The following is a 13,838-nucleotide window of genomic DNA, read 5'->3' as shown; positions in this document are numbered from 1 at the left end:
GTAGCCTCCAGTACACCTTGCGAGCTATTCCTTCCCCCCTTTCCGATATAAGATCCTCAATAGTTCGTCCATTTCGATACTGGACCGATGACTAAATCACCTAAACGACCTTGCTCGCCCATGATGCCTTCTTCCGGACCATCATCTCCTCGACTCGTCCTTAACTCCCCACCTCTGGATCACCGAAGCATCAGCAATGATACGGGTGGATCGTATCTCCCTCAAACTATCAAAGAAGCATCACAGTCAAATTGCAGACATCCTCATGGTGGGCCTGGACCCCTGTATCCGCCAGGTCAACGTCCACGCTCTCCTCAATCTCCAAAAGCTACATCAGGACCATCCAACGTTGAAGCCAACGGGCTGAATCAAGGTCAAGGCCATGGACGTACACCTGCAGAAGCTTACGCCAATTTACATACTCAACAACAATCCAAACGACATTTACCAGATCATCCTTACAAAGACCATCAAAATGCCCACCCAACTCAATATCAACAACAACAATATCAACAACAACAATATCAACAACAACAACAGCAGCCGCAGCAACTCAAGGAGCGGGGTACCAAACCCGTCATATTAGATTGGATATCCCGTAAACTAGGTTCGAGGAGAGCTACTATCTCTGAGACCCCTTCTTCGTCCTCTGCCCCTCATGCGGCGAATGGTCAACGCATGATGGCTGGACTCGGTGGATCACCAAAGTTAGGTGGAGGGAGTAGTAATGGAGGTAGAAATAGATTACCTTCGATGCCTAAACCCAGCACTACTACTACCAACACTACCAAGTCTCCTAGAAAAGCTGGAGCCGGACCCAGCGCTGGAGGAGAAACAGTCGGAATGATCAATATGAGAAGGGAGAATTCCTCGACTTCCAATTCCACTCAACCTTCTTTATCCCTCTATTCGACGAGAATAAGTAATGTCGGCACTGTCGAAAGAGATCGAAGGAGAGAAGCGAATAATCCTTACCCCTCAATACCTATTCCGAAACTTATCGCTTCGTCAGGTATCGGTTTACGAGATACGATCAAACGCAAGAATGGTCGTAATCAAATTGCCCATACACACACTCACACTCACACTACTTCAAATGCAAATCCGGGCCCAAACTCAAACGCAGATGCCAACAACCATCTGAACAGATTGACTAGAGAAGAAGATGGGGAAACAAATACGACAGTCTCCATGTCGTACTCATACTCCTACCTGTCCCGAAGTCCTCGCTCGAGATCATACTCCATGGACAGTATACGATCATCCACCAATTCGTACGCCAGGAGTCTTGACGACAATGCTCGACCCACCAGATTTAGGGGAAGGACAAGTACGAATGGGACGAACGAGCGACCGATCTCAGCTTCGGGAGGATACATGGCATTCGTCAATACAGCTGTCGGGGGTGGGACTGGAGCTGGAGCAGATGACGATGCGAGTCTGCGACCTTTCCCACCTAGTCATCCTGGATCACCGACGCCATCTACATCAGTTTTATCAAGAACGGGATCGAATGCTTTTCCTCCACCGACTTCAAGGCAGTTTGACGGGGGTAGAAGCAGGACGAATACCTTCTACTCGACATGGTCAGGCGCAGGCCATGCAAGGTCGACTACAGGGAGTCTGGATGGGCTGTATGGGTCGACTTATAGGTATAGCTATGATCGACAACCAGATGACCAAGATGAAGATGAGGACGAAGATGAGAATGATGGGAGGGAAAGAGAGAGTCGACAAGATTCGACATCGACTAAACCTACAACCTGCATCTCGTTCGATTCCTCACCTGCCATCGCTCATATAGCTCAACCACAGGCTCAACTGCAGCTTCAGCCTCAGCAGAATCAACTTCATATCCAACTACCTATATCCTCACACAGTTCAACGCAGACTCCCATTGCCCCTCAAGGGTCTTTTGGTTTGGGTGATGTCATCACTTCCTCGCCCAATTCTGATCCATCTCGTCAGCGTGACCGGTCATCTAGGGCAGAATCACCACTTGCTGCGCATGAACACGAGATCTCTTCAGGAGGCTCGTCACCTGCTCCTCCGTCCCCAACAACGCCCACGAGCAATACCACATCTTCCCCTACCCGACCAACTTTACCGATTCCTCCTAATAGCAATAGCAACTATCACAACCAGGGTCCGGACCCACACTCCCACCCACACGTACATGTCCAAGCGCCCAAACATACACCGCATCACCCAGTGCATAACCCTATTCCGAATGAGGTCCCGGATGATAACGCCTCGATGTTGACACTGGCAAGCTCGACTTTCGGTTTGTTGCCGACTCAGATCGGTTCCCCACTGAATCACAATCCGAGCCATGCAAGCGCTATCACCCGTAGCGGAAATGCGAGTGCTAGTGGCAGCGGATCAATCACACCTCATACTCCGACAGTATCGCAACCGCTCACTCCGAATGCCGAGATTCAAGAAACACCTCAATCGCAACAAGCTTCAATGGCTCCCCCACCTACTTCAACTGCTGCTTTTGCAATACCTAACCCACCTTCGATCCACCGATTGAAAGAAACTTCTGCTGCGGCTGTAGCTGCAGCTGGCGGAGCTTCGTCGGGCAGACCAAGTTCAATCACTTCACCATCTATTCACTGGGCACCTACTCCGACATCTATCAACCCTGCTACAAACACCATTACAAATACGACTGCAAATCCAGCAGAAGAAAGAGACAGAGAGAGAGATCGACCATTATCAGTGAATTTTGAAAATAGTGCGATGAATCATCAATATGGATATCAGCAACAATATCAATATCAATATCAGCCTTCAATCAATACTCATCTGAGTACAGCCGCATCGATCATGTCGTTCAAACGGGCAGATAGGGATGCGTCAGTGCGCGCGATAAGACGCAAAGGCTCGTGGGAGAGTTATGAGTCCGGATGGTCTTGGAGAGGGTTAAATGGTCCAACAGGAGGAGGAGGGGGAGATGGTTGGTCGATTAATACGAATACGAATACGAATAATAGGAATTTAGCTAGTCCGATTGGAGGGACTAGTAGCGCAAATGGAGCTGGTGCTGGTGCTGGCAATGGTGCTGGTGCAGGCAGTGCGAATGGAGCTGGAAGTTTCAGGAGCGGTGGTGGAATGGTGCATAAAGCGGATAGTGTAATGTCTCGCGATCCTGATCGAGATAATGCCGCGAATGATGATGAGGACGTGTATGAGGCGCAGAATCAGGAGAGGAATTTGTCAATAGGCGGGAATGGCTTGGCTATAGTTGCTAGCTGACGTCGAGCTTCCTCCTTTAAATCTGTATATCAAGTTGAATTCGATTCGGCGAACGTATATACGACGAATACGATCTGGGATCAGTATTCGTAGTCGGACGACATTGTATATTTTCATGTGCGCAAGTTTGTATGTATGTATGAGATGATGTAATGTATCGATAGGCTTATGCTCATTCTATATTCATGATGCGATATTCAGTCCTTTTATCATCATCTGTCGTGCCCCATCTGAGCTATGACGTGGAATGAGCAGTACACAATGTCGCATCCCATCGATGGCCGTCATCGAGCAGCAGATGTGACTGAGTCGCATTTGCGATAAAGCGATAATGCACGAACGAACGGATGAGCTCTCTTGCAATATTCAACTTCATACCGATCTATCATATGATATACTATACAACACAATTTGCGAAATCACCTCCCTCCAAGCTTTCTTTCCCTTGCTCGGTCATGACGAATGTAAGCTGGTTCCTGATCAAGCCAAGTCAAGTGACGCATCATCACCATTCACCATTCACACACTCACACACCCCACCAAAGATTGACCACCCCCTTCGCATATCCAACAATCTCATTCCCGCTCAATTTCGATTCGCCATAGATCCTATCAACAAACGTGATAGGTACTTCTCCGACGGTATATCCAAGCGATCTGGCGCGTACGATGATTTCCATCTGGAAGACGTACCCCTTCGAAGTGCAGCGGGAGATTATATCTTGGATAGCGTTTTTACGATACAGTCTATCCCATTCGAAGATCGCATGTAGCGTGAAGCACGTGAGTTAGCGCATAGGGTCAATTTCGATTCACGTCCTTTAAAGCACAGCGCTCAAATTCGACAATTCCCGAGGCGCAAAATGAAGTTCATGGTCGATAAAAGATGTGAAGGATGACGAAAGAAAGCCTAAAGCCTGAATTGACCGCTTCGACTCACCTGAAACTACCCGTCAGATCACTGACTCCGGGCCTCAGGACTGTATCTGCCAGGTAATTTGCCCCGCGACTAACGAGCTTACGTTTCAGGTCCCAGCCGTATACACCGCCCGGACCGAGTCCTATAGATGGGGACGAAGAAGTCGGTTTGGGAGAAGGATTGGCGGAGTATCGGGTACCAGTGACGATGTCGAGGTTGTGCAGCTTTTGTAGTCTGTATCATTCATTAGCTGGCACTCATGAGAAGAGCCGGAAAGGAGGGAATAGGAGTTATGAGTGGGAACAACTGAGTCCAGCCGAAGAAGGGAAGGGAAGGGAGGTTCGATGAGGGCAAAGAGAAAGGCAATGAGAGGAAGAGGAGAGAGGAGGAGGGAAGAAGGACAGAGAGGAGGAAGGGCGGAGGGCGGAGGGAAAGGGGAAAGGGGAGAGAGGGGAGAGAGGGGAGAGAGGGCAGAGAGGGCAGAGAGGGCGGAGATGAGACGAAATCTGAGGCGGCACAAACAGGGGAGAGGGATAGGCTGGCAGGCTGACGCGGAAAAGGTAGATAGATCAGAACTCACTTGATCATCTCCGGTATGAATTTAGGCTATTCACAATAATTATCATAAATTCAGTTAGAGTCCTCGTTGTCGGACGGAGCTCGAGTATGAGGCTTACATGATGTGAGAAATCCGCGTCCATTATGATGACGAAATTACCCGTGACGAAGTTCAGCCCGTGGACATAAGCAGTACTGAATCATGCAATCGCACGACGCAGACAATATGAGCTTGGTAACAGACTGCATCGAGTGATTTAGGATGTAGCTTACCCTAGGCCTAACTTCCCTGCACGGGGTTTCAATACCTATTCGATGACAGATAAATCAGCTTGCGTTGCTCAGAACATGATACCATCCACCGCTACGAGAGAAAAGGCTAGAATACTCACCACCTTGTCTTCCCCGTATATCCCCGCTAATTGCTTAGCCACTTCCTGCGTGCCGTCCGGCGAGGCATCGTCGACGACTATAATTTCCCATTGTATTCCTCTGTCATATTTGCAGAAGCCGAATTAGCATCACCAACGACGCAATGGGCTCGAGCGATACACTCAAGCATCTGAGTGCTCCTGAGTGATATCACGCCGGTCTCTGTTGATATCGCAATGGCTTCGCACTCACTTTGACTCGAATGTCTTGGCCAACAACCAAACTATCACTGGTAGATTCTTTCGTTCATTATACGTCGGTAAGATGACAGAGTACTTGTCTGCGCCTGGTGAGTTTTGATTGGATTTCGGGTCACATTAAGTTGGATCAAAGACAGTCGTAAGTCGTTCGTGTCATATTGCCATAGCATAGAGTGGAGAGGGTCAGGTATGCCAATATGTCAGCGGACAGTTGAACACGGTCTAGGACGAATCGCAGGACTCACCTGACGGAGCGGTACTTGCAGCTAAAGAAGGCATATCGATTGCGTGTGAGCCCATGGACTGATACTTCTTCAGGAAGAGGTTCTCTGCGTCTGTCACTCTAGGATTACTCTCAGTGCCTACTATTCTCAATTATGTTATTCATGGGCTTTTGACAGTCCTTCACTGGACATGATCTCGACACGTCGAATATCTCGTTGATGTTTCAGCGCCACGTGTCAGCGAAGATATCCACGTGTTCGGCGGCGAGCTAATATTAATTATCGGCTGATGACGTTTGGCTTGACGGTATTGTGTGTGCGTTTGTGCTGTATTTTATCGCCTCCTGATAATTACTCCCTCTTGCTGTTTGACTATAATTTTGATAACACCCCAAAGCCAGCCCTTTACCTCTCGCAACAACTCTCACCCGTATCTACACAATCAAATTCCTTCGACTCAGACCTTGGACTCATGTCCGACCCTATGGAACTTCGACCAATGGGCAAATCAGCTCCCCCGCCTCCACCTCGACATCTCGCTACGGCTACAGCCACATCTGCACTTGGCGATGCTCTACCAGGATCGTTGGGCCGAGCGTACAGATCCGCAGAGGAGAAAGCTAAAGCTGCTGTACACCTACAGGAAGGTGGGCTGGACGCTATAAGTATTTGGGGTCTAGGATTGGCCGCGTGGTGAGTCGAGTTGTGTTGGCGTGAACACTAGCCTCAAACCGTCATCTGAATCATTGACATATCATATCCACTTGAATCTTGCCCCATCATTTGCTCATGCTGATCTATATTTCCCCTTGTGACAGGTTCTCAAGCCTCGCTATACCTTTACTACTCTTCCCTCGAATTCTACTATTCTTCTCCCAAACCCCTCCTCCTCCAACTACATCATTCTCCTCAAACTCTCAGAGGGAAGATCATTACGATGCCCTCTCACCACTCGAATCGACACTCTGCCTGACCATATCTCTCGGGTTATTTGCTCTGGCACTCATATCCATCTTCAGCCTTGTACCGGTGTACGAGCAGCCCACTACCAACCCGTCTAGGAAATCCCTCTTGGGCATCTTAGTGGGTCTCACGACGCTCTCGGGGCTGATTCTGTGGAACGCCAAGACCATAGGTGGACTGAGTGTTTGTGTGGGCGGGGGCAACTTGGTATTGGCCGTTTGGGGTTGGTGGACTATAGTCTTTGGGAGTAGTAAGAACAAGTTGGGAAAGGGTGGGAAGGTGGGAAGTAAGACGCCAGAAAGGTTCAAGAGGCTTTGATTACGCATCTTTGACTCTGTCAAGCTTCGCAAAGATCCCGCGGGTCAAGATGGGATGATCGGACCTTGTTCAGACGTTCAGGTATTGTGTCTTGTCGACTGTCGACTTGTCTCTTTGTAATCTCGGATGATGATGGTCATGATGAAGTAGGATGTCGTTGGCCCTCGTGGTTATTGACGATAATGTCTCAACTAATTTCACCTTCATCGAATGTCAAGAAGACGATGAGTGGCATTCGTACTATCAGGCTCGTACATCGTCGGTTTACAAACATGGCTGAGCACGATGATAAGCAGTGAAACCCAGACGACCAACATGTTTCTAATTTGACAAAAAGCGAAGTTGTATGGAGGCCAAAGCCCTCAAGCCGATCTTCTATCCCCAAACCCCTTCGAGTCGAGCGGAGAAGGAAAGGAAGGACGAAGAGACACCCTTGAAGCTGACAGGAATCGAACTTGCGACCAATAGATGATCCAACCGTTGCCAAATTGGAATCTACTATTCTACCAATTGAACTACAGCTCCCGATCAACACGTGATGTCCACGTGCCGACATGGCACAAGCTAAATTCTCGCACAACTATATACCCAATTTTTTGGAGTGCGCAGACTCGGTACATATGACATTTAGCACTGCGACGAAGGGCGTTATGAAATAGCAATCCATGTATGGTATGCTATTGTTCATCGAAAATAGGTGAAACAGCAGTATTTCACATAACACCAGTACAGAACAGAAGAAAACAATACAGGTTCCACGCGAATGATATGATCGCAGTACAGCAATTGGACAGAAATTGTCACACTATACTACAGATGGTGGCGTGTGGAGTTTGGCGACACGAAACAAAACCCGTCTGTTTGGCTTGGTCCCTAGAGGCGAGATGAACTTGATAGGGGGGGCCGCGATTTCGAAACGATACTCAGATCTTATCATCCCACCAATACCTCTTCTCAATGCCCAGACTCTTCAACAACTCGATGTTATATTGCCCTTTATAGTCGAACCAGGGCGAACATTTGTCCAATAACCATACTTTCTGCGTCAACATATCGGGGGCATTCTTGAACTGCTGGAGGAAAATGGCTTCCCGTCGTGCGAGATCAGGTATATTCTTAGCTGGTTCCCTACATAATGTCATCCACCTCAGCATCATCATCAATGTCTCAATATTTAGAAATGACGTTGACATAGACATCGACCTTGACCCTGTCGCTGGCGCCGAGGTCGGTCAGGGGGTTTGGCGGAAATGACTGACCACGTCGCATCGTATATCTCCCAATCCCACCACTTGATCAGGTACATGAACGTCGCTCCTCCCCCTTCGTTGAAATGGAGTCTTTTCCGTCTGTTCCATACAGTAAAGTCAAGCCAGTCGATCAGCCATCGCACCATTCGCAGTGGAAAGACAGCTGATTCACCCTACAATTCTCTCCATAAAGAATTCGTTAACATCGTCATTCTTCCTTATGATCTTCTTTTCTGATCTGTCGTCGCCAGTCACCAGAGATCAGCCTCTACCCTTAGTGCTGGCATGACGAGGACACGAGGACACGAGCTCACCGGTATATGCAGTCGGGTCTAAGGCATTTCTGCTGCTGGGCTTGAGAGATCGAAGGCATTCGTCCATCTTCGTCCTCTTCTGCATCCATGAGGATGGCCATGCAGTCTGGACAACTCCAAGGGGCTTCTCGCATGTTCTTGCCGTGTGAGAGACCGGCACAAGCCCAATGAACCCTGCGAGCGGGATTGTCAGCTCGGGGAACCCTCACATCAAGACATGTGATGTAGCTTACCTGCCACCGCACTGTACAAGGGATACTTGCTGCTCAGTGGCACGTTCAAAAGATCTGCGGATTCCGTTGACTTACCGTATCACAAAGTATCTCTTCCTAAGCTTTTGATAAGCTTTGATACACTATATTTGTAGAGAAGGGGGTAGCTCACCATCCTCGATTTGACTGTATTAGCGCCAAATGCAGGCCATCTATTACCTCTTGCCTTACCTTTCCCCTTGTACTTGCTCCTGTTGGACGTCCACACTCTTGCACTCTTTCGCCTTTTCTTTGGGGACGGCACCTCTGGGATGGGCGTACCGGGTAACAGCAATTTATCATCTACCAATGATGTACCTCGTTTCAAGGAGGTCAAATGAGATACATCCGAAGTAGCTATTGACGATCCGTCAGTGATCGAAGAGAAGGTCGGTTCTCGCATATATGTCAATGGGAAAGGGTTCCATGGTATGGCGTTAGTCCTGGTACGCATATCATAAGTGTGGCCTGTAGCTTTTGGGTCGGGTGTATTGTTTGAATTCGTGTATGGTAACGAGTCCACCCCGGATGAGAGATTCGAGGAAGTCTGCTCCGATGCGCCATCTTGGTTCGCATTCGCAACGATGGAGATATCGTCCAGAAAGGACATATCGACGCTGACCCCCACATTAGTGAGTCATAAGAAGGAAAATCAGGTAGTAAGCGTATTATCGTACTTACAGAAAGCCATTATCGCACCTATTACCTCTCAACCTCTTCCGGAACATAAAACCAACTGCATTCTCGCCTTCGGGCAGGACAATCTCCCCATTGAGCAGGGCAAATTGATTCGAGACTGCCTTATCTACCAGGGTCTGATCTGGATCTCGGGTATCGGTCCAATTGCAAAGCAAGTTTTCCGGGACATCCGCAGGGTTTTGGACATCCGGGCTGAGGTCAAAGTTCAAGGCCGGGTCCAGGTCGGAAGGGAGATCGTGATTGATGAATCGGCTGACAAATTGGTCGACCTCTGCCTCGGGGGAAGGAGTATCGAGCCTGATCAGATCCTCAACAAAAGCTTCGGAGCTACCGGGTGTCCCTATATTGTCAATGTTCGATTGCACTTGTTCAACACAGTCTCTCGAGTTTGGCTTGAGCTTTTTCCTTCCGCATTGTTTATTGACTCGTCTCTTGATATTCCCATCTTGGATGACTTTGTCTAAGGCGGTAGAAGCACCAATAATCTTGGCTTTGAGATAGGATTGCACATCGGAGTCCAGAGCTAGTGTTTCAAGCGATACACTTTCGATCTTACCTTGCAGCTCGGAGAATTGGTTCTTGACATTGGCTTCGAAGGCGACAAGTCGGTCTTGATTCGTACTGATCAGCTGAGACTGCTTGATCAGTAGATTCGTTATATTGCCTAAGATCTTGACTGTTTGCCGGTCATGGGGTACAGGTGTGATATTGTTGTTTGGACTCGCAGCAATTGGGCTTCTCCTCCCTTCTAGCGGGCAGTCATGAGCGGATGTTCCCACACCATCTGCGAAACCCGTAGTCGGAAAGGATGTGCCGCCACTCAGATACTGTGTATCAGTGCTGTCCGATCGAGTATCTGCGAAGGACTCGCGACTGAAGTTTGCGACCCAACCCTCAGAGTTTGGAGGGGAAGGTAATTGTGAATTAGGTGGAGGAGCAATAAGCTGAGGAGATCCAGCTGTATGAGATGGTCCAGCGTCACATGTAGCATGCGAGGTAGTGATAGACAACATCTTGTACTATCAAATTCCACTCTCTAGCCATTCCGATCCACCAGCAATATGTTCAGGATGAGAATGAAGTTGTGCGCATGTGAGAAAAGAGGATGAACAAGGTGAGACAGCGGTTCAAACTGAAAATGCCAGATGGACGCCCTCCACCGGCCGGAATTCTGAGCCAATGCCGCGACAAAAGGGGTCCGAGCGTTCATTCTTGATACATACATGCATACATACATGGACGCCTATATCTGATGATAGAATGACATATGGATCGGTGTACACTATGCTTCACTCACTGATACTGACTCTACCCACTCCAAACATGATCATGAGTGACGGAAGAAGTACATCTTGGGTTCGCTATAATCCAACCTCCCTTCTTTTACCTAGCCCCGCTTAGTTCATTGTGATACCTACACGCCTATTCCCTTTGTCGTCCCAGAATATCTTGGCTTGCGGAAGAAGTACTACCGCCTTGCGCACGTCAATCTTAGCTTGAAGACAATCTTGATCCAGATCGTTCAACTTTTCTCCAAAATCCTCGATCTTCTTAGCAGTCTCCCTAAATATACGACATCACCATTAGAAACAGAGCTTTCAGTAATATGACATCACTTTATTTGCATTGCCTAGATGTCCAAATGGAAGATAGATCCGACATGCACTCACCAGGTAGCTTCTGAGACTGTTTTATTGGACCACTTGATCAGATATCGCATATCCTTCTTCCCGTTAGGTAAAGTGCCAATTTGTTTCTTGCTATCCCATTCCTTATCTCAGTCAATTTCAATCGCAAGCTAAGCGACCTGAGGGGAAAGAGCTTACCCAATGATTTGTGATCTTACATGTTGTTCTGTTGACATGGCAGTATCCCGAGAGCGGGTGTCGGTGGTGAGGCTCTCCTCCTTGATGGCGGAGTGAAGAGTCGGGGAGTATGCCTTCGAGGTATTCTTTCCTACAGATGTAGCTGATCGACTGGCTTTGTGCTGCATTGCCGGTGGAGCGGAAATCGTGCTTTCTTTCGGACCCGTAGTGGTCGCGATCGATCGTTGACTTTCGTCAATAGGAACGATGCTGCCGTTCGTTACGGGCGCTGGCGAGGAGGACCGAGACACCAAATCGTCCTCATCGCTTTGAGTTAAGTCGATAATTTTGGCTTTCTGAACTTGATTCGAAGCAGTCGTATGTGACAGAGGCAATACTTTCTGTCGCTTTTTGAGACTTATAGGGTCTTTATGGTCCGTTTTCATAGGAGCAGATGTCGCCGTCGAAAACGAAGTGCTACTTGATTTGTCTGTCTCTTTCTCTTTTTCCTTCGTGCTTTTCGCAGAATAGAAACCGAAATCGAGTCCATCAAGCTCCCTCTTCCTCCTTTTGACCTGACTTTTAGCTTGAACACTCTTCGTAGAAGGTACTCGTCTTTTGTCCCCATTCCCATCTCCCTTCTCATCACCTTGAGCTTCTAGAAGCGGTCGTCCGCTCATCAGCACCCGCTGTACAGCGTCTTCAACTGATTTATCGATATACGCCTTGATCGTCTCTTTCTGCTCGCTGAGTCGTTTATCTGTATCGTCAATAGTCTTGGTCAATTCTTGTAGTTTCTGGTTAGTGAAGTCGATGACTTGCTGTGTGCGAGCATCGTTCGCGGTGGCGAGGTCGTTCTGCGATCTCAGGATATCCTGGATGATGAGCAGCGGCCCGAAGATGCTTGAATCGCCCGCGTAGGGTTCAGCGAGAGTCAGCGGTTCTCTTGCTGTATTAACAGATGACGAGGGCAAAGTGGAGTCACTTCGTGGGTCAATATCGTCTGGAGGGGGTGTGAGTAGTGAGATCAGGTCAGTGGGCAAAGGAAAGGAATGCCCGGTAATCGTTTGTTGATGGCCGTCCATTCTGCGGATTGGCGCAGAACGGTATTAGAATTGATCAGGTTCAGAGCTGAAGCAGCTGAGTAAAGTGCCCCAATGACTTGCCGCCGTTCGGCATGGACGAAAGACAAAGTAATGTGCTGATGCGATGTAAGATAGAGAAGACGAAAGAGTGAGAAAACAGCAATGGATTGTTGAGGAGTGTATGAGTAAGTCAGGTTGAGTCGCGGTGAGCGTGTAGATTAAAACCTATTTAGGAGTACCATTTATGACGACCCCACCACGCCAACCCAGACTCGCTCGCAGCTTTGCTTTCAGTTCAGCTTTCTTCTCCTTTTCTCTCAAACTGTTTTCGTTTCATTTACTCTCATATCCATCAAGGAGAACACCAACATCCGTACTTCTTCTCCCCGTACGCCGCCCGAAATTGGAGGTGCCAAAGGACTCCGTAGCTCACCAGTTTCTGCACCCAAATCTGATCTATTATTTGAAGTAGTTTGTTCAGTGCTGGCGAAGTGAGTCACAATGCTTCGTCTCTCAATCTGCCTTGATCCTCCTCCTCTCTTCAATCTTGACGAAATGATTATCCAAACAAACTATATATAATCTGTCAATCCACGGAATAGACGCTTCTTCCTCGTATCTCGATACGGGAAGTCGACAGCCTCAGCCGATAACGTTTGACCATAATGATCGTCAATCCCCTTCTACACCTTTGTTTGCTCTTCTCCGAGGGTCCGATCTTTCATGCGAAGTTGCTAACCCCAAGCCAACAGTCATCGGTAGAACATTAAGACGATCGGTTAATCAACCATTCACCTATTCATTCATCTTTGCCAGAGGAAGGCGTAAACAGACACGATGAATCAGCCTAATAGGATAGATAGCTGGTTATTGCAGGACGATGAGAAGCCGTGAGCGCCCGATTCTCAGCTGACCGGTCCTAGAGAATAGGGCAACAGCTGACTCGTGGTCTAGTCTGACTATCACAGAAGATCCTAAGATTCCGAATGCCGCTACAGTCTTACTGCGGAAACAAGATCATACTCTTGGAAATATGATCCGAGCGTGAGTTAGAGCAATAAGAAACTATATCTTATCACAACCACATACCAATTATTCTCCAGAAATCAACCAGATCTGACCTCAATTCTACCATTATAGGCAACTCCTGCTCGACCCCACAGTCCTTTTCGCAGGTTACAAAGTCCCCCATCCCCTCGAGAACGACATCATAATAAAAATCCAGACCGACGAACGCTCAAATCCCGCGGACGCCCTGAAACGCGCTTGTCATCTATTGATAAGGCAGACCGTACATATCAAGCAACAATTTATGGATCAAGCGAAGAACATTGAGATGGGTATGGGTCCAGATCAAGCCCTGGCGGGCGTCAACAATGGCGGATATGATCCGTATAGCGATGGATTGGGCAGAGAGGGGAACACGATTGTTGGGGGTCAAGTTAGGGATACCAACCCGACGGACGTGTACGATTTCTAGGCTTGGATCTGTCAGGGAGGACTCATAATACTTGGAGAAGACAGTGTACTGTAGAAAGTCTCGAAGATCTTTGTTGTAT

At 48.2% G+C, this 13,838-nt stretch overlaps 6 protein-coding genes and 1 non-coding gene across 7 annotated transcripts; 3 read left to right on the top strand and 4 right to left on the bottom strand.

Moving 5' to 3' along the window:
• Positions 1 to 120: 120 nt before the first annotated feature.
• On the top strand, positions 121 to 3,261 carry I303_103740 (uncharacterized protein; the record flags this gene model as incomplete). Its single annotated transcript, XM_018407073.2, has 1 exon — positions 121 to 3,261. One exon carries the CDS (start codon positions 121 to 123, stop codon positions 3,259 to 3,261), a length of 3,141 nt encoding a protein of 1,046 aa, XP_018263881.2.
• A 527-nt stretch (positions 3,262 to 3,788) lies between these two features.
• Positions 3,789 to 5,670, bottom strand: I303_103739 (uncharacterized protein; the record flags this gene model as incomplete). Its single annotated transcript, XM_065968836.1, has 8 exons — positions 3,789 to 4,008; positions 4,202 to 4,414; positions 4,761 to 4,786; positions 4,858 to 4,933; positions 5,012 to 5,046; positions 5,131 to 5,230; positions 5,363 to 5,456; positions 5,616 to 5,670. The coding sequence occupies 8 exons, from the start codon at positions 5,668 to 5,670 to the stop codon at positions 3,789 to 3,791; spliced, it is 819 nt and encodes a 272-aa protein (XP_065824908.1).
• A 396-nt stretch (positions 5,671 to 6,066) lies between these two features.
• On the top strand, positions 6,067 to 6,875 carry I303_103738 (uncharacterized protein; the record flags this gene model as incomplete). The annotated part of the gene is made up of 2 exons (XM_018407071.1): positions 6,067 to 6,287; positions 6,413 to 6,875. 2 exons carry the CDS (start codon positions 6,067 to 6,069, stop codon positions 6,873 to 6,875), a joined length of 684 nt encoding a protein of 227 aa, XP_018263879.1.
• Positions 6,876 to 7,309: 434 nt separating this feature from the next.
• On the bottom strand, positions 7,310 to 7,400 carry I303_103737. Its single transcript has one exon. It is a non-coding gene; the product is annotated as a tRNA-Trp (tRNA).
• A 398-nt stretch (positions 7,401 to 7,798) lies between these two features.
• I303_103736 (uncharacterized protein) lies at positions 7,799 to 10,402 on the bottom strand (the record flags this gene model as incomplete). Its single annotated transcript, XM_018407070.1, has 8 exons — positions 7,799 to 8,003; positions 8,135 to 8,224; positions 8,298 to 8,363; positions 8,440 to 8,613; positions 8,673 to 8,683; positions 8,748 to 8,768; positions 8,824 to 9,307; positions 9,372 to 10,402. 8 exons carry the CDS (start codon positions 10,400 to 10,402, stop codon positions 7,799 to 7,801), a joined length of 2,082 nt encoding a protein of 693 aa, XP_018263878.1.
• Positions 10,403 to 10,786: 384 nt separating this feature from the next.
• Positions 10,787 to 12,279, bottom strand: I303_103735 (uncharacterized protein; the record flags this gene model as incomplete). Its single annotated transcript, XM_018407069.1, has 3 exons — positions 10,787 to 10,952; positions 11,060 to 11,149; positions 11,216 to 12,279. 3 exons carry the CDS (start codon positions 12,277 to 12,279, stop codon positions 10,787 to 10,789), a joined length of 1,320 nt encoding a protein of 439 aa, XP_018263877.1.
• Positions 12,280 to 13,116: 837 nt separating this feature from the next.
• On the top strand, positions 13,117 to 13,759 carry I303_103734 (uncharacterized protein; the record flags this gene model as incomplete). Its single annotated transcript, XM_018407068.1, has 3 exons — positions 13,117 to 13,169; positions 13,234 to 13,323; positions 13,420 to 13,759. 3 exons carry the CDS (start codon positions 13,117 to 13,119, stop codon positions 13,757 to 13,759), a joined length of 483 nt encoding a protein of 160 aa, XP_018263876.1.
• Positions 13,760 to 13,838: the final 79 nt, after the last annotated feature.

Source organism: Kwoniella dejecticola, chromosome 4, assembly GCF_000512565.2.
Source record: "Kwoniella dejecticola CBS 10117 chromosome 4, complete sequence".
Taxonomy (NCBI): domain Eukaryota; kingdom Fungi; phylum Basidiomycota; class Tremellomycetes; order Tremellales; family Cryptococcaceae; genus Kwoniella; species Kwoniella dejecticola.
Note: the sequence above shows the minus strand (reverse complement) of the source record. Positions and strands in the feature narration are given on the sequence as shown.